The sequence below is a fragment of the Protobothrops mucrosquamatus genome, unplaced genomic scaffold (genome assembly GCF_001527695.2).
Source record: "Protobothrops mucrosquamatus isolate PMUCROS unplaced genomic scaffold, P.Mucros_1.0 scaffold569, whole genome shotgun sequence".
NCBI classification, from domain to species: Eukaryota; Metazoa; Chordata; class Lepidosauria; order Squamata; family Viperidae; genus Protobothrops; species Protobothrops mucrosquamatus.
The window spans coordinates 628,824-652,665 of NW_015386871.1; the positions used below are offsets into that span (position 1 = coordinate 628,824).

General features: G+C 39.8%; 3 protein-coding genes across 4 annotated transcripts in view; all 3 read right to left on the reverse strand.

The window, feature by feature from the left end:
- Window positions 1–2,753, reverse strand: part of GCAT (glycine C-acetyltransferase) — a 25,459-nt gene extending 22,706 nt beyond the window's left edge. Inside the window, exons 1-2 of one of the 2 annotated variants that reach the window (XM_015817267.1) lie at window positions 2,499–2,753; window positions 412–542 (exon numbers count right to left, since the gene is read on the reverse strand). In XM_015817267.1, the coding sequence (XP_015672753.1) occupies window positions 412–542; window positions 2,499–2,697 (330 nt within the window). In that variant the 5' untranslated portion in view covers window positions 2,698–2,753. The remainder of the gene's footprint in view (window positions 1–411; window positions 543–2,498) is intronic. The other variant, XM_015817268.1, reaches the window with a different exon arrangement.
- Window positions 2,754–5,906: 3,153 nt separating this feature from the next.
- On the reverse strand, window positions 5,907–8,118 carry LOC107288630 (histone H1.0). Its single transcript, XM_015817270.1, has one exon. The coding sequence runs from the start codon at window positions 7,667–7,669 to the stop codon at window positions 7,091–7,093; it is 579 nt and encodes a 192-aa protein (XP_015672756.1). The 5' UTR covers window positions 7,670–8,118; the 3' UTR covers window positions 5,907–7,090.
- A 6,019-nt stretch (window positions 8,119–14,137) lies between these two features.
- Window positions 14,138–23,842, reverse strand: part of TRIOBP (TRIO and F-actin binding protein) — a 36,837-nt gene continuing 27,132 nt past the window's right edge. The window contains exons 8-13 of the mRNA XM_015817271.2: window positions 21,964–22,111; window positions 18,667–18,778; window positions 17,716–17,875; window positions 16,545–16,655; window positions 15,863–15,949; window positions 14,138–14,660 (exon numbers count right to left, since the gene is read on the reverse strand). Coding sequence (XP_015672757.1) covers window positions 14,466–14,660; window positions 15,863–15,949; window positions 16,545–16,655; window positions 17,716–17,875; window positions 18,667–18,778; window positions 21,964–22,111 — 813 coding nt within the window. The 3' untranslated portion in view covers window positions 14,138–14,465. The remainder of the gene's footprint in view (window positions 14,661–15,862; window positions 15,950–16,544; window positions 16,656–17,715; window positions 17,876–18,666; window positions 18,779–21,963; window positions 22,112–23,842) is intronic.

Sequence of the window (23,842 nt, forward strand, 5' to 3'; positions counted from 1 at the left end):
AGTGCTATTTAATGTCTATGTGTATTTACCCATGTAGTATGGCTGTAGTATTATTATTTATCCTTATTATCTTCTTTACTCCTTATTGGTATTATTTTGATTATTATTCTGTTGCTTTGCATGTACACTGAGAGTTTTTGCACCAGAGACAAATTCCTTGTGTATCTAATTGCACCCCATATGTTCCAAAGCACTTTTACTGCCTCCAAATTGAACTGCTAAACAGTTCTAAGAAATAATACAACAGAACTATCTCTTGCTTATGAAAATCTTTAACTTGTCCCCAGAGCAACTGTTCAGCAAAATTAAATTTTCAAATGCTTGCTCTGCAAATATAGTGCTATAAGGTGTTATTCATTGAATTATAAAATGATAGCATTTACACAGATCCACATTCCTATGCCTTCCTACTTGTGTTCCACAGATGAAGCGGACAGAACTGAGGCCAGCTCCGTACTTTTCCAGAGCATCATGTCCAGCACGGATGACTTCTGGATGACTAGAAAGTCCAAGGTAATTGTTGGCACAGAAATTCAGGATATCTGCAAAAAATGACATGTATTAAGAAGAGGAATTGAACTCGAATAGTCGAGCCTTGTGCATCTTCTTAAATAATTCTATATTTCTCTATATTATATAGAGAAATATATTCCATATTTCAATTTTTAGATGTGACTTTGTTTTATGTCATGAAGTGGTCTTGTCTACTTAACCTAGTTTATTCTTTTTGTCCAAAATTTGAACATCTGAAGATAGAGCCTTAAGAATAACATCCTATAGGTCTTCCTCAATTGCAGGTTTTGATACTATTTTTTTTTTAAATATACCTGCACATACAGTATAAGTAGTCCAGGCCCACTGGGTTACTAAAAAGGCCTTTCTTTACACCAGCAAATATGGGAGAATGAACCTTTGTTTGGTTCATTCACAGAGTCAGAGTTATGGATATAAATACAAAGATTAATCATGGGACTAACAAGATCAAAGCTAAATTATAATATTAATCTACTCCAGAGGTGGGTAAATTGAGGTCCCAAATATGCATACTTGAATCCCTTTCTTGTTGGCTTTGAACCACTTTTGGCACTGATGGGCTGAAAGAAACCTCAAGAGCCTGTGCTGTCAATAAATCTGGGAAATAGATGAAAACTAAAGTAGAAAGTCCTAACAAAAGATATCAGTGTTAAAAAACATGAATCCTCAAATCTACCCCAAACCCACTCTTGTACAAATATGGCCTCGTTCAAAAAAGTTGATCCCAACCCTTAAAAGTCCGCCCTGTCTTCACTTTTCCCACCTATTCCAACTTTCTTAACTATCACAACAATTTTCATATGAGTGTGGTGAGGAAGGAATTGGCCATGGAGATGGTATGAACATTTATGCACCAGGTTAATTCTCACTCAGAAACCTAGTTCAGCAAAATTCCAAGTACCACTCCTTTTTAAACATATTCTCAAATGACACAGCGCAGGTCAAATTATTTAGATGAACAAACAAAAAGAAATACTAAAGAGTTAAAAATGCTGTCTCTAAATGGAAGGAAGAGGGACTAAAATGATAAATGTGGTTTGAAATAAACAGGCGGAACATATTTTTAAAAATTATGCCTATGCGGCAATCTAATTCTTAAAATTTGGTACAAACAATTTTTTCTGGAATTCCTGGGGGAGAAGCATTAATATTTTAGCACAGCTTTTGTGCTTTTGTCACTATATGAAATTTCTCATAATACATTTGATGAAAATATATTCTCACTTGATAGTTTGGATTAGCTGCCTCTGAAGATTTTTAACTTACATATCATTAGAAAAAGCTTTATTCCTAGAGCTAATTTTTATTTACAGTTGAAAAATGGCACTGAAAACTATGGGTAATTTGCAGATGGCTTCCAATAAGAAGTTAGTAGAATTTGTTTTAGAAAATCAATGGGCTAGGGTTTTTAAAAAAATGTCAGATCAATATTACTTGAATTTAAGATGAATTTTATTCAACAAAATACTATTTTTCAAGACTATTGGATTCCCCAAGGGACATATAAGATTGGGTTTGAACTTTTCTGTGTTAGAAAGATCACAGATGCATAGTTCCCAAGAAAAAGACATGATGATGGCTCTTTCTGCAAAGTCAATAGGAGTTGTCCCATACAAGAGAAAGATAACCTAAATAAACTCCCTTTATAGAGGTGAGGGGCACTTTCTGAGAGCGGCCACTACTCAAGATTAAACTCTCTCTCAACTCAAGATTGAACTCTCAACCTTCTGAATGGGAAACGAGCATCTTCACCACTAGGCCACTCTAAAAGTAACCTAAATCTTCACCCTTATACTTGATCTGGGATTTTTTCCTTTTCTTGTAGGGTTAGTAGCACCATGATAGTCTGCTTACCAAATGTGCCAGTTCTATAAAAAAAGGGAACATGATTTCCCGAAACTATTGCCAAATAAGTTTCTGTATCCCCCTCTCCAAAGCTTCGTTTCTGTTTCCCAACCGCTTACCTCCTCGGCTGCCTTCCACGTTAATATGCGGGCCTTGCTTTGATGTTATTATCCTCTCGTTCTTCCAGGTCCCAGCCCCTCGGATACCTTCCAGCTCACCCTCCAGCAGGCGCTTGAGCTGGGCCAAAGCAGACTGCGCCCGCGAAGGGCTGCATTGCCCCAGAACAAACGGGGACCGTAAGAACGGGCTGCACCACATGGCTCCGAAGGAAAGCGCCCCACCGACAAAGGGAGAAGATAAAATCTGAGCGACTACTCACACTAGGCATCAAGTAAAAAGAGGTGTGGACTAAGCAGCCAATCGGAGAACAGGAAAGGCTTTTCCCTCCAGCCGCACCAATAAGCAGCAGGATTTATTTAAAGAGAGAGAAACGTTGGGGGGGGGGGGGGAAATGATATTCTGACACTTAAGCGGAGCTGAAATTGAACTGAAATTGGTAAGGAGCGGGATGAAAAATAGCCAGATGGGTTATTGGAACAAGTAATGCAGGTCTAACAGGACAGAATATAAAGAAACCTGAAAGCTGGCTTAAGTTCGTTTAAAATTAACTTGCTGAAAATGAACTGATCAGGTTTGTCAGCAATTTTGCATTTGTTTAGGAGCTTTGTTTCTCTTAGGATGCCTTCTCACTTTTAAAAATTATAGAGACCCCAAAAGAGGTTTTGTTTGATTAGTTATATTTATTGATATTTATTGTATTAAAAACTAAAATGGATGCATTTTCTGCCATTGTTGCTTCTTATTATTTGATGGGATTTTAATATTGTGTTATTTTTAGGGTTGCCAGGTGTCCACTATTTGAGTGGACAGTCCACTTTTTTCACATTATGTTCACTATTTTTTTTTCACAAAATAGTGGACATTTTTTTTATTCAAAAGCTTTATGATGAAATGGTACGTAATCTAAAGCTGTACAGTCTACTTTTTTTACTACTTAACCCCCCCCCCCCCCCGCTTGTCTGCTATTTTTTGGAAGCAGACCTGGCAACCCTAGTTATTTTTCAACATAGGCTGGTAAATAATTTTGATTTTACAGACCTCTGAGTGGGTCTTGGGAACCCCCAATGGTCCTAGGGCCACATTTTAAGAAATACTGGTTTAAGGGAATGTCTGACTAGAAAAACAATGGAAACTTTTGAAAATGTTAATAGGGATTAATAAGAATTGTTGTGAAATACATGATATTTCCTTCTCTCCCCCACCCAAGTTAATGCAATTGAAATCTGTGAAAAAGAGAAGCTCGTTTTTGCTGAGTTAACACAACGGAGCGACATGTGATTACTTGTATGTGGCTTGTTAAGTGAACACAAGCAATGGCTCTTGAAGCTACTGGATGTTTCTGGAAATGGAACATGGCATAATAAATATACCGGGGTTGCCTGTTTTCTGTGCTCAACCTTCATTTCTGAAAGGAAATCAAATGGTATACAGTATAGTATGTATTAACATTTCTCATGGCTGTTATTCAACAGCCTTTTTACTCTATTCAGAAGCACTGGGGTTTTAGGTTTTCTCTGAGCCTCAATACTTCTCCAGACAGGCAAATGCCTGTATCAAATAAAGTTACACTGCCAATTGCAAACTTTCCAGAGTAGAAACTTTGGAGATGTTTTGCTAGGTTTCATGGTCAGATTACTCTCACATTTTCCCTGTGGAACTGCCTTGAAGTCAGTTTGAGAGCTACAATCAATTCTTCATATATAAATTATTAATAGAAGTCAGGACATAGGATCAGTTCAAATTGCCAGTTCTTTTCCTTTAACACTTACCCACATGGGATCAAAAACCTCTCTGGAACTGACTGATCCACCACACCCAGGGATCTTAATGTGATGTTCTGTTAAGTAAGATAAGGTGGGTGGAAATTGGAGGGGACCATCTCCTGCAGAATGATTTCTCTTCTTGGCTTGTAGAATGACCTTTCCAAATAGGTCTATCTAACTCTGATTTCATGCTAGGAAAATTGTTTCCAAATTCAAAAAGTTTATCTCAGACAGGGACAGCTCACCCACACAGGACTTGATTTCATTTATATTATTTCTTCCTCTGATCTTCAAGGATGAAAATTCACCCAAAACCTGCTCAGGTTTTTATTCTGCTTATATTTCAGCTAAGAGTGTCAGTTATTCCTATTCTATTTTTCATATTTTTTTGAGTCTGGAAATACCAAGAGTTTGTTTGCATGCCTGCTTCATTCAAAGCTAGAGATTATTGGAACACAACACCTATTTTCAAAATTATTTTGTTTGTGTTTAGGTAACAGACTTGTTCAGCCTGGAGACTTTGGCTGACTTCAGAGATACCTATTTACAGTGAGTGCAGGCAGCCAACTGCCAAGCATGCTGGCTTAAAACAATGATTGTGGATGCATTTCCTAACTGCATCACAAGACAAATGACATATTTTCAGCTATGTGTGTAGCACTATATGGAAAGTGATATAGATGTATGCCTCCTTCCAGTTTCCCTTCTTTATTTGCCTTTATTTTATCTCAATCTTATGGCTAGATGCAGGAGCCATTATGAAGATTTAGCTACAAAGTGAACATCCCTGCACAGAAATTTTCCATTTGGAATTTTGATCTTGAACATGTTATACAAATGTCAATTGTTTAACTTTATAAAGCCACATCTGCATGGATATTCTTAGAGGAACAGATGTATTTGTTCTGTGAAAGTACTTTCTGCATTCCACAAGTTCCAAATATTCTATTTAAGTTGTTCCTATCTCTCTTACAAATTCCAAACCAGGCACTGTGGGACCATCTGATGATTTTAATATCAAATGTTTTTGCAATCTATGATAGTATGTAACAAGAGTTGTCAACATCGTAGCAGACAATTGTAACACACACATTTGCAATGTAAATGCAACTTTGTCTATAGTTCACACAGGGTTTAGACAAAGAACTAAATAGCAGACTGGAGATTTTTTACTGTAAAATACATTTTCATAGTAAAATGAGATTATGTCTTGTTGGGCTGACATCTAGTGGCCAAGTTATATTGATTTTTCTGTGATGAAATCTTCTCCTTTTCAACCTGTCAAATAGCCAGTTCCTTAATTCGTCACCAATGCTCTCTCTCTCTCTCTCTAATTATAATAAAGCTTTCCTAAACTCATGCTTTCCAGATATGTTTGATGCAGGAGTGGGAAAGAAATATCTGGAGAGCACCAAAATTGAGAAAGTTAGGTTTGGGCACATTCCCCCCCCCCCCCGACTGCTTTGTTTTCATTACCAAAGAACTGACTCCTTTCTCAAGTTATTTGATCAAGAATAATGTTCTTGATCTGTCTAATATTGAGGATAGGGTTACGGTCAATCTGAAATTTTATAAAAAAATTATTTTTACATAACAGTATATCAAAATAATGTAAATGAGTAACTAAAATGTTAGTTTGTTTTACATTTTATTTTAAACCCTAAAATTACAAAGACAGCTAAATCTTCCTTGCACAAAATTACACATACAAAGTAAAATAAACAATCAAATATCAATCCTATAAGAATTTTCTTTTGTTTAAACATAAGCATACTTGATTTTTTAAAAAACCTGGAGCACTTAAAATTATGTTTTCCATTCCCCTCTTGGGGAAGTACATTCCAAATTTTAGCAATAATTGTATACAGCTTCTTAAGATTCAATATTGGCTACGTTTGTTATCTATTATCCCCTACATTTGTTCTTCCTCCCTTAACCCCAAAAGACCCATAATTAAAAAGTGAAGATTGGAAGGAATCTTGTAGATTATACTCATGTAAAAGTTGTAATTTTAGATGGCAGACACTGCAGAACTGGGAAGCATCCAGATTCCAATAGCAAGTAATAGATAGCTTTTGTAACACTTTCTCTTGAAATTGCCAGAACCAGAGGGTGGTCAGAGACTGTGCGCACACCCCCTCCTGATTATTTCTATTCTCTTTTCGGGAATAGAATTAACATCTACACTTGTGGCCAACATGTACAAATGTTAATAGGGAGAAATTAAAATATTTGCAGTATTTTTCACTGACCCCATTTCAATCTTCCCTGTAAATAGCACAGTCCCCCTCTGAAAGAATGAAGTCAGTGGAAAGCTTATTAACCTCAACCAACCCAATCTTCACTAGGTTTAGAAACAATCATCCACCATATTAGCTAAATTGGAAGCTTATGCATCCATGATAAAACAAGTTGTTTTTTCTTAAAAGCCAGTTACAATGAACAGTTGAGGGTATATTCAGTTGAGATCCAATTAAAGAAGGCCCATAGCACCTCCCCTTCATCAAATATTTCTTAAATCTTCCTCCAAAAATAAGAACACTAAGAAATGTCCCTCATTAATCTTCCCTCATGCTTAGACACATGTATTGCATACCTTAATAGAGAAGGGACATAAAATAATGACATAAAAATCTCTTTCAAAGTACAATAGAAAAACAAAACAAAACCCCAAATGTAGCTTCCATATGAATGGTATTTTTTTAAAGTATAGGGCAAGAATTGTTCAGTCTTTATAAAGCTGCAATAGAAATGAGTAGAGAATAAAGAAGAAATCTATTTACAGAGTAGATCAAGAAGTTCCAAGAAAGAAGTCCCAAACTTGCCCCTCACTTTTTCTTGGTCGACTTCTTTGCACTGGACTTTGCTTTGGGTTTGGAAGCTTTTGCTTTTTTAGGCTTGGAGGCCTTCACCGGCTTGGCCTTGACAGTCTTTGGCTTCTTGGCTTTCTTTGGAGCAGGTGCTGGCTTCCTTTTGGCTTTCTTTGCTGCAGGCTTAGACTTTTTAGCCGGGGACTTGGCAGCAGCTTTCTTGGGCTTAGTGGCTTTCTTGGGAGCTGGAGCCTTCTTGACTTCCTTTTTGGCCTTCTTGACTGGAGCCTTCTTGGGTTCATCACTCTTGGCCAGGCGGAAGGAACCTGAAGCCCCAACACCCTTGGTCTGCTTCAAGACACCTGTTGTGACCAACCTCTTGATGGACAGCTTGATTTGGGAATCTGCATTCTCCCCTACCTTGTAGTGGCTCTTGATATATTTCTGGATAGATTGGCGTGAAGAACCAGCCCGGCTCTTTTCAGCCTGGATAGCGGCCACAATCATGTCAGAGTACTTGGGGTGGTCCGTGGACTTCTTGACTGCCTTGGCCCGCTTGGGTTTGGCAGCAGGTGCCGTGGTAGAGTTTTCAGTCATCCTGCTGGGCAGTTTCCTTTCAGAAAGACAGGTCTGGTGTCCGGTCCCAAACTTTCTTTAGACACGTGGGACTTCTTCTGCGTGGTACAGAAGATCCTGCTGAGATGTACTGAAACTTCACCAACAGTTTCTCTGACAAGAGTTCTTTTTTAATGCTCAGGGAGGATGTCACCTCCTTACAGTCTTTCCAGGCAGTTGGTGGCAGGGCGTGGTCAGGACAGTCTTCTTAGGGAATGACCCCTTCCTGAGAAAGAGCTCTGGCTAAGGCCTTCACCAGTCTTTTCAAGAAGCAGGTGTCCGCACTCAGGCTTGGGGACTGCTTTGTGCCCAAGCCCAGCTCCTGCTTGCCTTCTTTTCTCTGTCTCTCTCTCTCTCTCTGGGACTCAATTCCCCACCTCTTCTGACAGCTTCTGCTGCGCCCTGCCTCCGCTTCTTGCTCTGTGTCTGGTTCTCTAGGCAGCAGCCGGCGCATCCGGGTATTTAGCGCTCAAGCGCGGACCGCGGTGAGGACAGGGTTGCTGGCTGCCTGTTCAGGCCCCGAATGGCGCCGCGCCGCCGACATCTGTGTTTCTTCCGCCGCCTAAAGCGGCTTTTTCCCGCTTCTCCCCGTGGCTCTTGGGTTCCGCACCACTGCCGCCGGCTGCTGTGGTCCTTGAGCTCTTGGTCCCCGCGGCCGGCTCCCTCTGCAGCCGTCCTCCGCCGCTTCAGGGCGCCCCAAACGGCGCTGGGTGCGAGTGGGGCGCCTCGACATTTCCCCTTTGCTCCCCCCTAGCGAAGCAGCCGAGGGGAACCCAGCCAAGAGGGAAAGCGACAAGCAAGAGGCACCCCTGGGCCAGTGAGAAACCCCCGTTCCGGATCTCCAAGAGCCCCAAGAGCCGCGCGGGGAGCCCTGGAGCAGACCCCAACTAACACAGGGAGCCCCGAGCCAGCCGAGACTCAGCTAAGACCTGGCCAGGGAGGGTGGGGGGAGCGGCTCCCCCAGGGTTGGGGGTGTCTCTGGGGGGACCCTCGCCCCCCATGCTGGGGGTCCCGTCCTCCAGCCGCCCCCTCCCCAAGCCCTAGCGCTGAGAAAACTTTCCTTTTTGTTAGATGGGAAGTTTGCAGCCATCCCCTCCCCCAAGGATCATCTGGCAACCCCCTGCTTGGAATTGGGGGGCACCTAACTTGGGGACGCATCTGGATCTTCCCTTTGACTTCGGACGAAGAGGGGAAGAATGGGGTCTTTTTTCACTCGCCCCCCATTACCCCCAAACGTACTTCATTGGTTGCAATGGGATCAAAATAATATGTCTACATAAGAGGGAAACGGGAGGGGGACACAACACCCCCATTGCTTAAGTACCCCACTGTCGACTTATCTCAGACACCTCTAATCGCTCCCTAGCTCAACTTGCCTTCGTGCCCCCGGCCCCCCGATTTGTTTTGTCCCCCACTAAAAGACTGGAGATTTATACGAGCTGTTTTGTTTGGGCTTTTCAAGGTGGAGCCTCCCCTCTTACTTAAACACTTTCTCAACATAAGTTCCCGAGAAGGGAAGGGGGTAAGAGGCGACAGGGGTTTGAAGAGCCGTTTCCTAAATGAATTAACCCTAATTTGCCAGCCTTGGCGGAGGGCTTAACTGTTGGAAGACTACATGTACGTGCAATCGCCATCTTGCTGGAAGAACTGAGGTTGTTTTTCCCCCCCTTCTCCCCTCTTAGGAGTGTTGTTGTTGTTATTGTTGTTGTTAATAAAGAAATTAATGGAAAGCGTCGGGGCTGCAACCTGAAAGACTCGGAGCTACTAAGTATCGGCTTGTGGTATCGGAAAAACTAGGGAGGAAAAGTTAAAAAAGCACACCTCTGAATACTTTTTTTAAAAAAGAAGGAATTATAAGATCGAACTGGCATCCTAGCAACACGGAGAACACCACCAAAAAAAATACACGTCCAGGTACATTCGCACCTCTTCCCGTTTCCAAAATACCCCGTCGCTTCTCAGTTCCAAAAATTGAGTTAGCACTATGTCTGTTTTGTTTTTGTTAAGTACAAAACCATGAGATGCAGTTATATGGCAGCAGTAGAATGCGAATAATAAAACGTCAGCACCTTTGCAATGCCTGCGTTTTTTCTCTTGGGTAGCTAGCTTCCTTAGACTTCCAAAAAGGAAGGGGGCAAACAGGCGTTCCTCGATTTGGAGAAAGTAAGTAAAGACCCCGATGGCGTGGGGGAGGACGGGGGGGGGATAAAAGACAAAAGAATGGAGTTAAACCAAAGGTAGCTTGTTCTACTACCTCTAACTCCCGAGGTTGCTCGATGACTTCCAAGTAAGTTGATGGCTATAGAGGGGTGGGGAAGGGTCTTGGCCCCAGCCCCCGGCCCGTCTATCTCGATTTAATTTCATTGACTTCAACATCGTGGAACAAGATTGGGATTGCTAATCTTATTGTTTTGTCAAATGATTAGACTCTAGGCTCATTAATCTCTACCTTTTATCATTATCTTAGTAGCTTGCACATTATTTAAAAATATTTTTAATCCAGTCTGCTTTTAATTAGGACAGTTGACAAAAAAAACCCGGGGGGGGGATACGCACTCATGTAAAACTTTTCTTTTAACGTTGCCTTTTCCCTTGACTCATTATACCGAAAAATTGCGAAGAACACAATGGGGGAAAAGATTACGCCAGTCCATTAAATTTCAAATTTCCCCATATTCCAGAATTGTAAAATGGCAAGGGAATGTACAAAATCAATCGGTAAGATCGAGGGTTTGCTTACAGGATTCACATAAGGTATCAAAGGTACAAAAATGTTACACAAAATTTTAAAACATGTTTCCCGAAAGTTAAGAAATAATGTTTAATTTATTGAAATTATAAAGTGGGGTTTTGCTTCCTTGGTGTTTATTACGAGCCAAGATCTCAGGAAAGTAGTTTTGTATGAGCCGTGTAAGTATGTGCTAAAGAATTTAAAAGGATTTCGATAAGAGCCAGCGATAATAATAAAAAAAAAGCCCTATGGGATGTAAGCGCGTTGACAGTTCTCTGTTGACAATAGCAATAGTTTCTTTGAAGAGCTCTCAGCAATCAGCTGATTAATTCTTACCGAGGGAGAGGAATCAGTCAAAGTGCTTTGCATGGCTAAAGAGCCACCGTACAACGTGAGAGCAATGTTTTATGGGAAATGTAGTCGGAGAAGGAAGGCTTCTACCTTACTTGACAGCGCCAACATTGGAAGAATCGAAGAAACAGGAATGTTAGTCCTCCCTATAATTCGTCTTTGACGGCGACAATCAAATGCTTCTGGATGATCACACACGCTTCCTCCTCGGCATAGACTACACGCATCGCCCAAAAGAGGCTAGCCCCCCCCCCTTTCCTTTGTTTCCCATAGCCAGGGGTAGGCAACCTCGGCTCTTTTATGACTCATGGACTTCAACTCCCAGAATTCCTGAGTCAGCATAGCTGACTCAGGAATTCTGGGAGTTGAAGTCCATGAGTCATAAAAGAGCCGAGGTTGCCTACCCCTGCCCATAGCGAAGCCAGAGATGGGTACTGGACACACGTGCCTCAGTTGCTTCACGACATTATTTTGAGTTTACTTTCGGCGTCATCCCCATCCGCTGCTTTAGAAAGGCATTGCGAAGGACGACTTACGAAATCAATGAAAGAATAAAGGAATGGCTGGATCGGGGGACACGTACGCGGCTCTCTTTGCAATGAAAATGATGGTTTTTCAGATAACAGGTGACGATTTTTAGTAGGATTTCCTTAAGGTGACTTTTAGCTATATTTAAAACCCAACCGTATCTTATAAATATAATTCGCAAGAGCGACACTTTCCCTTACGTGGTTTTTCATGGCTGTTGTTAGTGCGACAAATTGAGTCACAATCACCTTTCAGCCATGCTATTAACGATGGTTGATTTGGATAGAGTAAACCACGATTCATCACTGTGAGGTTGGAGAAACAAAGTTTTCCTTAACTGGACTCCAGTATATATGTAAACTATATTCTCTTGGTTCAGTCAAGGTCGTTTTTAGAGGGAGAGGATTTAAGTAGCTGTGAAATACCTGTTTTTTTAAAACATGAAATTACAGCATACTTGAAATTGCTAATTAGTTTTAAACTGAACTTATCATTTTGCCATATCTCAAATGAGAAGCCTGACATGCCAGTTATTATACAAGAAATGTTATGAACTTACTGGAATTGTATCTCATGAAAAAAAACTTGGATAAAGCCATGCATGTTAAAAAACACATCTGTGCTTGTTTTATATGGGAAAATGAGACCAATTGTGGGCTATCTAATTGCATGATAGAATGCTAGTATGGCCTTGATTTTTTTTAATTCTGAAATTTGATCTTGTGTAATATAATTAATACAAAGACTGTACTAAATGCAGAGCATGTTTTTTTTTTTTTTAAAAAGGCAAATTGTGGGTGGGAGAATATCTGTAAGAGAGCAAGAATGTCTTTCATAATTTTTGGAATATTCACTACTGATAACAGCATTTTAACAAAATTCAAAACATATTTTTATAATAGATTTGCAATAATAGAATCTTTATCTGCATACCTTAAACAGTTTGCACATAACCTTTGCATTCAGATGTGGTATTTCACTGATGTAAAATGCTCAGCATACGATAGGAATAGAGAAACTCAAGTTCCTAAGTTCCCATTAAGATACAAAAACTGGGTGATTTGGGGTCAAGTTCAAGATGAGGTTTGGAAATTTTAACTATGCTTCCCAAACCTTAGTAAATTACCCCAAATTGGGTAAAAGTGGGTTTTCTTTAGGTGACAACACATAAATCTATTACTCAATCACAAGTGGGACATAATTAAATTGACTTAAAAATGTTTTATCTATATTGGTAAAAAGGACTTTCTGATAAGCAGTTTTGGATAATGAAGGAAAATATTTGGGGAGCACATTGTAACTGCTGCAAATATGTAGTTGCATTTCTACTTAAGGGATATTTAGAGTCTCCACACTGAGCCCAGTATCTGGTGATTTTATGACATGTTTTCTTGGCAACAATAGAGAAGTGGGTTATTTTCTTCTGGGATGTTTTTTTGACCTGTCATTTGAATCTGCCATTCTGGGATTTCCTGATAATATCCCACTCAATTATTAAATAGGCCAAGGCCTTCTTAACCAGACAAGTTCAACTTGGTGTCGCCACTTACTGAAATAGTCCTAAGTAACAGGAACATTAGTGGTTTACCTATCGTGCAGCAAGTATGGACAGATTTTATAGTTACTCTTTCTTTTTTTAGGACTGCGGAGTCTATTAAATAGAGCCAAATTAACTAATGAAAAACTACATTTGCAGAACAGATTATAAAAGATGAATTTAGGAGTGGAAATTTTTTTCCTGCTGCTATTGCCAAACAATTTGGAGTCAAGTATTTGATCTATTGCAAGTCATCCAAAATGTAAATAAAGCTCCCCCCCTATTTCTGCCTTAAATATTTCTAAGATTAGAGAGAAAACAGGGAAAATGCTTTGAACCTCCAAAGAGCATGAAGTGCCAAGAATGATAAGATAGAAGAAGCAGCACCAACCTTTTGAGAATGCAAAATGGTTCAACATTTATACCTTCTGCTGCCAAGCAAAAACCACACATTTCTATAGTCAACGATTTTATTAAGTTAATTCTGCAGAAATAAAAGAAAATCAGCTGCCTTCATTTGTTTGGCTCTGGCAACATCAGCAGTGAAATTCCTCCCCATGAGAACGCATTAGTTGAACCCAACTTTCGGGGATGAAGACTTCGTTTACAATGGGATGCACAGACATTTAATTAACATTAAAAAAATATCTTCCATTGTTCTGAAAACAATTGCTACTTATGGATCCTAAACTCTGCATGGTCTTTGGACAAACCAGTTCCATTGACAATGTAATCAATAGAACATTCTTTCAGCACAGTGCATCTCCAACATGGACTGCCGTGAAGCAACACTGTACAACCTGAAGTTGAGGGTTGTGTGATTTTGTTTCTCCACTTGAAAGAAAACTGGAAGCAGATAAACACTTTTAATGTAAATACAGCTAAATATTTGGGAGAAGGAACAATTAGGTTTAAAGGAACTTTAGGGAGAAATATCTGGTCCGCCTTTGTGGTTAACTGCTGGGAAACGTAAGTATAAGATTTTAAAACATATCCCCACCCCCCAAAATATAAAAATTATTTTCATTTATAAAGTCCCCAAAAGGTGCTAGTAATAGAATCCAGCTCAAAACATGCCCAAGTGATGCAGAACGTACACGACCAATAAACCATTTCAGAGCGGGCCACGAGGCCCTTTCCTTGCGACGAGAGAAGAGGTTTCACCACGTGTCTTTTCATTGATTGGATGCCTTGTTTCTTTCTTCATCTTAATTCTTGTAACTTAATACGAGTTTTTCACAATAGAAACGATGTATCGTCCTGAACACCGGTACGGTTCTGATTACCTTCTCTAAAACCTTTGGAGTGTCTTGGTGATGACAATTTATATATTGTAGCTGTAACATCCTTATTTTAGATGCAAAATGAAACTGAGCTTGACTAGACTAATACAGTAGCAGTGACCAACCTGTGGCTTTCCACCTGATTTCATGGAGAATTCTACAAGCAACTTGTTTATACATTTGTCCTCTGGCATACAGAATAGGGGAGGAGAGAGAAGCGGAGGCAAAGAGAAAGTTTTTGAACACTGTGAAGCAATCAGCAAGATAGCCAATACAAGGTGCATCTCTGCTGCTGGAGATAAAAGGGGCACCAACGCCTTCTGCCTTTGCAGCTTGACTAGCTCCACTTTACACAACATGTGTCTGTAATGCAAACGTATCTTTTATACCAATATTGTTGTGCAGCATCTCTTTCTCTTGTAGGGCTGCCATGGCCAGGCGCAGATGCTCTTTCAAATGTTCAATCTCTCGTTCTGATCGTTGCTTGATGTGATTCAGCTCCAGGTAGATATCATGGTACTTTCCTGAGGCAAACTTCTTGTCCTGCATGGGGAAGGAAGGACCATTGTCCAGAAAGATTAGAAAGCAAGGATACAAATGAGAGACACAGGCATCTTCTGAGGGGAAGTACATGTTATTAATTATACAACAGGCTTGAATTGTGGAATCTTTTGTGCTGGAGGTTTGCTGCTGAATGTAATAACAGTGGTATATGATTGCAAGAAAGCATATGTAAGAATAAATGCTTAGCACGTAGCTCAATATTGAACGGAGCATAAGACAGGGATGCTGGATGTTCTTCTGGTTGTTTAAAGTGTTGATCGACTTGCAGAGATGTTAAGAGGAATACAAACATGCTAAAATAGGCAGATGATATTGTGTTGGCTGAGAAGTCGAATGATTTGAATATTAGATTGTGTGATGCAACAGGGAGTATGGATATGAAAATTAATTCATCAAACACAACGGTAGCTGTGGATAGCAGGGAAAATTGGCTAAATGTCTGCAAGTAGTACATAAATGGCAAAAAGTAAAGCAAATAGATGATCTGTACATCAGTGTTGTAGAACATTAGCTAGAGATGGGAACCTGGATATAGAAATGTTGAGATATGCAAATGCTTCTAGAGAAATAGTAGATAGGTCTATTGCAAGAAGTGAATGTTCATCAAAAGACAATAGCTGCATATAAGAGCTTCCTTTTGCTCACTTTGTTTTATGTTAGGCCCATCAGGAGAGAAACAAAGTTGAATGCAATGTAATATGATAAAATGAGATCGAGGGGAGTTAAGAATGAATGTGTGCTGAATATTAAGTAAGTGACTAGTATGAAAGAAATGTGTTAGTCAATCATAAACAATGAGAATCAAATTGCAAAAAAAAAATGAAGTAAGTTGAGACGAAAAGAATGACTGAGAATTTAGAGATTTGATATGATCTTCAAAAAAGAGAGCCAAACAATTTAAAGAATAAAAGGCAGAGTATAAAATGAGTATGGATATATTGGAAGCAAAGGTGATCTCCCAGGGTAGAGAGGTATGGAGCAATACACAGAATGATTTGGTGCAAAATGGCTTTAGTTGGGTTTCCTTTTCTACCTGATGCCCTTAATTTCTTTAGCTTGCTACTTTTCTGTTCTTTGGATAACACTGCATACTGTTAGAGGGAATGGAGTGATCGGTTTGTGCCAATGTGTGTATGTACTTCTAGCAAACCAGCAACTCTGATTTGCTTTTAGGAATCTACCTTCTGCATCATTTGGAGTTCATCCCTCAGACATTGGACTTCTTGTTTCTGATACTGGAGTTCATTCTCCTTCACTCGAAGAAGCACCTTCAGAAGAAAGATGGAAAGGGAAATGTTCAGGACACAATTGTCTACAATAGAAACACCTTCAATGTGATAAGATGGGTGAGATACTGTCCTCAGAAATTAGGTTGCCCAAGTATTCCCCTTTAGACTAAAATGATGTCTGATACAAAGCAGGAAATTGATAGTGTTCATGAACAAACTCATTTTCTATGGCTTGGTTCTTGTAACCTGCTCAACCATGTTTGTTCAACCATTCCTTACTGCCTGGTGGCTTTTTCAAGAAACAAACAACAACAACAACAAAAAAACATTTTAGAAGTTTGACAAAATCCAGATTGATTTTCCTCTTGATTTTCTTTATGTCCTTGGTTACTATTTCTATCAATTGTCTTGAAGATACATTAAGTTGGCTAACCTATAATTTCCCAGATCTCCCCTTTTAAAAACCGATTCCACCTTAGCTATTTGTTGCCGCAAAAGCTGTGTGCATCTGCTTCTGGATTCAGCAGAGATTCGTTTTACTCACAATATTACATAGCCAGTTTATGCCTGAAACAAAGAAAATGGAAAATGTGACAGGCAAAAAGTATCAGGAACAAGCAACCCTCCTCCTTACCTCTAGCTCACAAGAACTCTTCTCATTGTGTGAAGCACCATCACGTGAGCTCCGAGCAGCAATAAAGTCTCGTAACTGGCCAATCTCTTCTGAAAGACGCCTCTGCAACTCCTGGAAGAACGAGGATGAAATAGTTTAACATATTCATCAAACAAGTAAGGAAGCCTTTTTTTGCAGCTTGTAGTCTTTTAAACATTTTTTTCAATAGTTGAGGGCCATGGAGGGAATACATCTGGTAATGTCCTCAAGGGAGACAGATTGTTTCTGGCTTTGCTCCTTCAATTTTTTAACTTTTTAAGTTATTAAAAGATGAGTTACATATAGCAAAGCCATGGCTGTCTAACTTCTTATATCAGTGGTTCTCAACCTTTTTAATGCCGCGACCCCCAACCGGTCGTAAGTCGAGGACTAAACCGGTTGTAAGTCGAGGACTAAACCGGTTGTAAGTCGAGGACTAAACCAGTTGTAAGTCGAGGACTACCCAACCGGTCGTAAGTTGAGGACTTTCCCTGCCCGAGAGCGCCGCGCATGCGTGGTTCCGCCCCCTGCGCCGGCCGAGGCGTAGCTGGCAAGCGGCAGAGACGGAGCAGGCCGACCACCAGCTGGCCCAGCCCAAGGGAGGTAAGGCACCCGCTGGAAAAGGGGAAAAAAATGGCGGACAAAAAAAATGGCAGACAGCCTTGCTTGGCGACCCCCGTGAAATGGTCGATCGACCCCAAATGGGGTCGCGACCCATAGGTTGAGAACCGCTGTCTTATATTGACAAAAGGCTCTGGATAATTGCACCATTTTTACACAATGGCCTGCTACCAATCTTCATTTGTGCAGTCTTGAGAAGAAACATCTTAGGCTGAATGTTGCCAGGGCTCTCTACAAAGCTTGTCTTTCCAGAGCTCAATAGTGTTTACTATTCTATTGCTCAATCTGACTCAGCATCCTAGGGATTCCATACAGATCTACGGCTGACATCACAAAAACGGTTGCCAAATCTCCCAGAATTAGCTGCTAAGACAAGGACCACCAGGTAAGACGAATGGAAAGCTCACTGGTATTTAAATTTAATTTGAATTTTAAATTAAGGAGATTGCAACTGTCCTCCTTTCATGAATGCTGCTTTGCTCTGTCCTTGTTCTTCCCTCAGAATTCCTGCTATTGGCAGCACCATCCTTGCCTGGTTTTGCCGAAGCAGCTCTTTCCCCTCCTGTTGACAACGCTGCAACATTTGTTCCTGTTCTTCTGCCTTGTCCACGAGGCCCCCAATCTCCAGGCACTTCTGGGAATACTGTTCTGAAAGCACTTGCAACTCCCGCTTCAGAGACTCCACATCAGACCTGCAGCAGATACCATAATTTTGCCATCAATAAGTTTTTTGTGCTTAGTCTTCTCACAATCCGGTCTCTTCCAAAATAAGAATCTTATTTTGCAACTCCTGAACAAAACATAGCCGTCATGAGACAGAGGCTAATCTATACAAATACAGCCTATTACTATCATCCCCATGTCCAGGTTTGGTGTGCCTAGGCATCTTTTTGAGTTGTCAGAGTTCCTTCTCTAGGCTATCTCTGGTGCAAAAGAGCCTTACGGGTCCCACTTAATTACAGACCTATCTGGCCCCATCTGTTGAAAGAAAACAAGTGAAAACTAAAAGGTCATTAGCTTTTCCTAGAAAAGAGTTGCACTTAGCTAAATGAGCTGGGGGGGGGGGATGCATCCCAAAAGCACATGGGGGCTGTGTTAAAGAATGACATACCGTAGAACAGTGTTTCTCAACCTTGGCAACTTGAAGAGGTATGGACTTCAACTCCCAGAATTCCCCAGCCAGCTGTGCTGGCTGGGGAATTCTGGGAATTGAAGTCCATACCTCTTCAAGTTGCCAAGGTTGAGAAACACTGCCGTAGAGGTAGGCAAAAACTGAATTTAAATAAACACATAAATGAATAGGACTACTGTCCAGTTATATTTTTCTTTTCTATATTGCCTTTAAAATTGATGGCAAAGTCAATTTGCTCCCAAAACGCACCCAAAGATTTTCACCAAATGCTACAGCAACCAGCATTTTGATAGATACCTACCTCAATTCGTGAGTCAAAATTCCAATAATCATTTTTCAATCGTCTCTTACCGATGCTGTTGCTGGAGAGCATTTGGATCTGAAAACCCTTTCTGAAAGTTGCGTGTTCTGCCCAACTCCTTGTTCATTTCGTCCCTGTGTGCCTTCTTCAGAGCTTCAATTGCTAGAGCAAAGGGGGAGGGGAGGAGCAGAGAGTCAGGACACAGAAAGGATCAGTAAAACCTGCTAAACTTGTAATATACAGATAGTCCTCGACTTACAACAACAATTGAATCCAAATTTTCTGTTGCTGTGAAACATGTTTTTTTGTTTTTTTTATTAAAAGTTTTATAACATTTACAAAATAAACCCCCTCCCACTCCCCCAACCCCCCCCCCCCGCTTCCCAGAGCTGTTCACAGGGTTACAAATATATTATTCATAATCTAACATTATCCACCTAAATAAGTAACCAAATCTTTAACACACTTTAACTCCTTTTTTAAAAAAAATAAATTTAAATAAATCAAAAATTAAACACAATAATAAACAGATAATCAACTTAATTATTAAACAAAACTCCTACTCAATATAATAATATCAATATAACAATATATAATAATGAAAAAATATAAGAAGTATAATAAATTACTCAATACCAATATTATAAAATTTACTCAAAAACCAAATGGAACTTATCAGTCCCATATTTATTCTGAATATAATCTATCCATCTTCTCCAAACCGAAATATATCTTTCCTGTGGGCAATCCTTTAAATAGGCAGAAATCTTAGCCATTTCTGCCAAACTGTGAAACATTTGTTAAATACGTTTTGCCCCATTTTATGACGTTTCTTGCCATAGTTAAGTGAATTGCTCCACTTGTTAAGTTAGTAACATGGTTGTTAAATGAATCTGGCCTCCTCACTGACTTTGTTTGTCAAAAGGGGATCACATGACTGCGGGATGCTGCAACCGTCATAAATATGAACCAGTTGCCAAGCATCTGACCATGGAGATGCCATAATGGTCGTAAGTGCGAAAAAAGGTCATAAGTCACTGTTTTCAGTGAAGTTGTAACTTTGAACGGTCACTAAACAAACTGTTGTAAGTCAAGGACTACCTGTATTCCAAACTAAATTGTCTTGGGGAGGAGAAATATCCAGTGGAAGAACTTAAGTTTTGCACTCATACATTGTATCGGGTGACAAACAACATTTGCTTACCAAGGTTTACTTTAAATAATGGAGAATGACACATTTTATTTTGATTGATCATTGTGAATATTCTTTCCCAAAATGTACTGTCATGGTATTAAAAGGATTTGAATTATCAGGTTATTCAGTTAAACAGAGAAATATATATTCCCAATTATAATTGCTAACATATGAGATTTTTACTTTGAGGTTTTACTTAAGTTTCTCAAAGCAATTATTTGAAGAGAAATTCACTTGCCTACTGGACTACTGGGAAAGACAACTCCACAAAAGTGATACTGACAATCACAGCCAAGAGCAAGGAACCCAGTGAATAGACCAGTTCCTTGGAACCTCTCTGGACAAAAAAAAGACGGGAGAGTGGCCACATGTGCTCCGAACAGCTGCTCCTCATGAGGAGATTGCAGGACAGCAGGTTTTCCGTAGGTGCGAGCTCCAGGAGATGACAGGATCAGCCATCTTGCCTGCAACCATGCTGGAGACTTTTAAAGGAAGCTAAGTTTGTAAATGTCAGTTTCTAATCACTTTAACAAATTGCCTATTGTCCATCTTAAAGCTATGCAAGATTTTTGAAACCACAAATATGAAGTCTTCATTAGGTGAGCGTATCATGATTCAGAAGATTCTTAAAATAAATATAAAACTGAAACCAGAAGTTTCTTTTTAGGTTTGAAGGACAAAGAACTTTAAAGAAAATTTGGAACTTTGTAATTATGTTTACAGTGGCAAAAGTCTTATGTGCACAAAGATGGAAAGAGACACTAATTTCCAGACTGGAAGAGCAGATAATAAAGGTGATGAAGTTAGGGGAGATGGCAAAACTGTTTTAATTAAAGAGAAGAATTTATCTTGTTTTATTTCCACTTGGAACTGCTTCTAGTCTCTTTACTTGAAACTGAAAAAAAATGATAACTTTAATCTTAGGTTTTGATTATTAGAATAATTTTCTTATTATAGGAATAGCCTGGAATGTTTTGAAATGTAAAGCAAAAGGTTGAGGTTATAATTTTTTTTTATTGTATCTTACTGCATTAAGTCGGGAGTCACTACTTTTTTCTTCTTTCTTTGCACTTCTCTTTCTGTCAGTTTTCTAACTTTTGTTTCTTTTTGTATTTTTATCTTATCTTTAATCAAATGTATTTAAAAATAATGATTTATTACAAAAGAATTTTGAATTGTCTAAAAATGCAGGATGCCAGTATATATCTAATTAAAACATCTGCTGATTTTACAGTTTGATTTGGATGCATTAACAGATCTATAGCTCCTAAAGACTATCAATACTGAAATGCATTTTAGATTACAAATAACTAAAAAAATATTTTAAAGATCGACATCGGAATGCCCAATGCTAACAAATCAACAGTTGCAAGTTCAAGCTATTTAAAAGCATGACCTAGCAGAAAGGGGGGAATCCAGTTCAATGAATCCAGTCCTGCTATTTCCAGGAGTCAGGGCAGTAGGGAAAGAAGAGGCCAAAGCAAGAATCCATGCCGTTTGAAGTTCCCTAACAAGGGCTAATGAAAAATGAAGTAGCAGCTCCCCCAAATCTCTAGTCTCCAGAGAAACAACGACTAATGTTCTGTAGATTACATTTAAGGGAATTTTAAAGGGTAGGAAACTAAAGAGGAAAAGAAGAGAAAACAAGGGGAAGCACAACACTTCTGAATAGAAAACGAACAAAGGTTTTGTAACGACACCAATTGTTGGTATAGAAGGATTGTAAAATGTACCAACCAGGAACCGTAAATTTCCCATAACTACAGCCTGCAGACTACAATTATTTTTGATGCTTGCTTGTTATCTATCAAAGTACATGCTTTGCCTCTCCTCATCGAGAGAGGGCAGCACTATATGATTTTAACTATTTAGGAAAAAAATGGAATTCGCTAACAAAAGAAATACGTACCAAATACTAGGCATGGGTCATTAAAAAATTAGTCTGTTATAGTGAAAAGACTATACTCTGAATCTACTTTCTTGGATTGATGATATAAGTAGCCTCTGCACTTGAACTGGCTTGCTATTGTCGAAATGGAAATCTTTTATCAACATGATTGGACAAATAGATGGCTAGAATATGCACTTATTCTTCATGTTGTATATAGGAAGAAAAGCATTACAGCTTAGTTTTGTGTGTGCATTGTGTCACCTGCAGCTGTTGCAGCTGCCTCCTCAGACAAAAGACGCTCTTTTTCCTGCCGCAACCGCTCCATCTCCCACTGGTGATGCCGCTGTACTTCTGTCATGACCTGTTGATGGGAATTTTCCATCTCTGCAAAACTGCGCTCACATGCCTCCTAGAAGAGGATGGGGGAGAGAAGAACATAAAAACACATTTTAGGTGATGAATTAGTAAAAAATGCATCTCTGTTTGCCATAGGGGAACACTGAGAACAGATAACCGCAAAAAGGCTAACAGGGACTTAACATATTAAAAACAGAGACGCACAAGCATCTGTACTATGCAGCCAGATGCAGTTCTATCAGGACTAGATTTTAAGACATTTCCAATGAAAAGGCTATGTTAAAATGCAGTTTTAATTGAGCAATCAAGGCACATAATTCTGAGGAGATTACAAACCAGTTGGTAGAAGCCCATGTTTGGGCCAGCATGGGGACAACAAGGACAGGAAAGCATCAGCATGTCTGCTCACACTGTGTTGGCAGAAGATCTCCTAATACCACTCTCCAACGTAATTTAATCCCTACTGGAGAAGGACAGGTTTGACAATCTTCTGTCAGATTGTCATGACAGCAAAACCCTGTGCAGATACAATTGCTTCCATTTACTCAGATCTTGACTCCCCATCAGCAGAATCCAATTATATAATTTGGGCACTGTCTTGCAAGTTATCTTGTAATTCTTTTGATCTTGTGAATTCTCACCGTATGGGCAGCATGCTAGAAGGCATAAGATCTGCCATCTGTTTCCTTCAGGCAGTTCTGGGAATCAATAGCTGGCCTAAGGAGGTACTTAAGGACTTTGAGGGATGGTGGTGATAAGTACATTCTGTTTCAAATGCTCATTTCTTGATCTCAAAGACACACAACTTCTATTGGACCCAACCCTCTTGTTTTGAAGGTTCTGAAGAAGGTAGTGGAATTATGATGTTAAAGATCCCTGTAAAGATTATCTCAGTCCTTTGGGTCACAGTTCAGACCTGGATGTGGGATTATTGCATTATGCTCCTTTGGGATATGGATGGGGAGAATACGGGAGACCTGGTCCTGTTAGACCTATCAGTGGTATTTAATATTTTGGACCTCAATTCCCCATCAGAATTGGGAGCTGGGTGTTTTATTTTACCATGAGCATTTCCAGTCAGTAGTATAGAGAGGAGCAATCAAACTCTTGGCTGTCCATACATAGGCTCTGCTCTTTCACCCATGTTATTTAATATATATATGAAACTGGGAGAAGTCTGTTTAGTCATCATCAGGTATTATCAATATGCTGACAATTATACACCTCCATCCCTAGCCAGGTAGGAGATGCAGTGTGTATCCTTACCCAATGACTGCCAACAATAAGACTTTGAATGTAATTAAATGAGCAGAGACCACACTTTAGCCAGATGGAACTATTCATTTGGAGACCACTGGATTTGCTGTTGCTCCTATTGGATAACTCTGGATAGAGTTACACTTCTTTTAAAGGAGCAGGTCTACAACTTGGGGGTTGCACTGGGGCGGCAGATGGAGTCTATCCCCAAGGAAATCTTTGCCCAACTTCTGCTAGTCTGTGGCTCTTTTTGGCAGGCCTCATCACCAATGATTCATGATCTTATTACCTTGAGCTTGCAATACTGCAATGCATTCTACTTAGCCTATCCGTGAAGCTACCTGGAAACTGCATGCCGCTGGGCGAGAACCACTTCACTGTTATTGTTCTGTTTGTACTATATCAGTGATGGCGAACCTTTTAGAGCAGTGGTTCTCAACCTTTTTAATGCCGCGACCCCAACCGGTCGTAAGTCGAGGACTAAACCGGTCGTAAGTCGAGGACTAAACCAGTCGTAAGTCGAGGA

Coding starts and splice junctions, on each gene's coding strand:
- LOC107288630 (XM_015817270.1), bottom strand. CDS start 7,669: ATGACTGAAAACTCTACCACGGCACCTGCTGCCAAACCCAAGCGGGCC.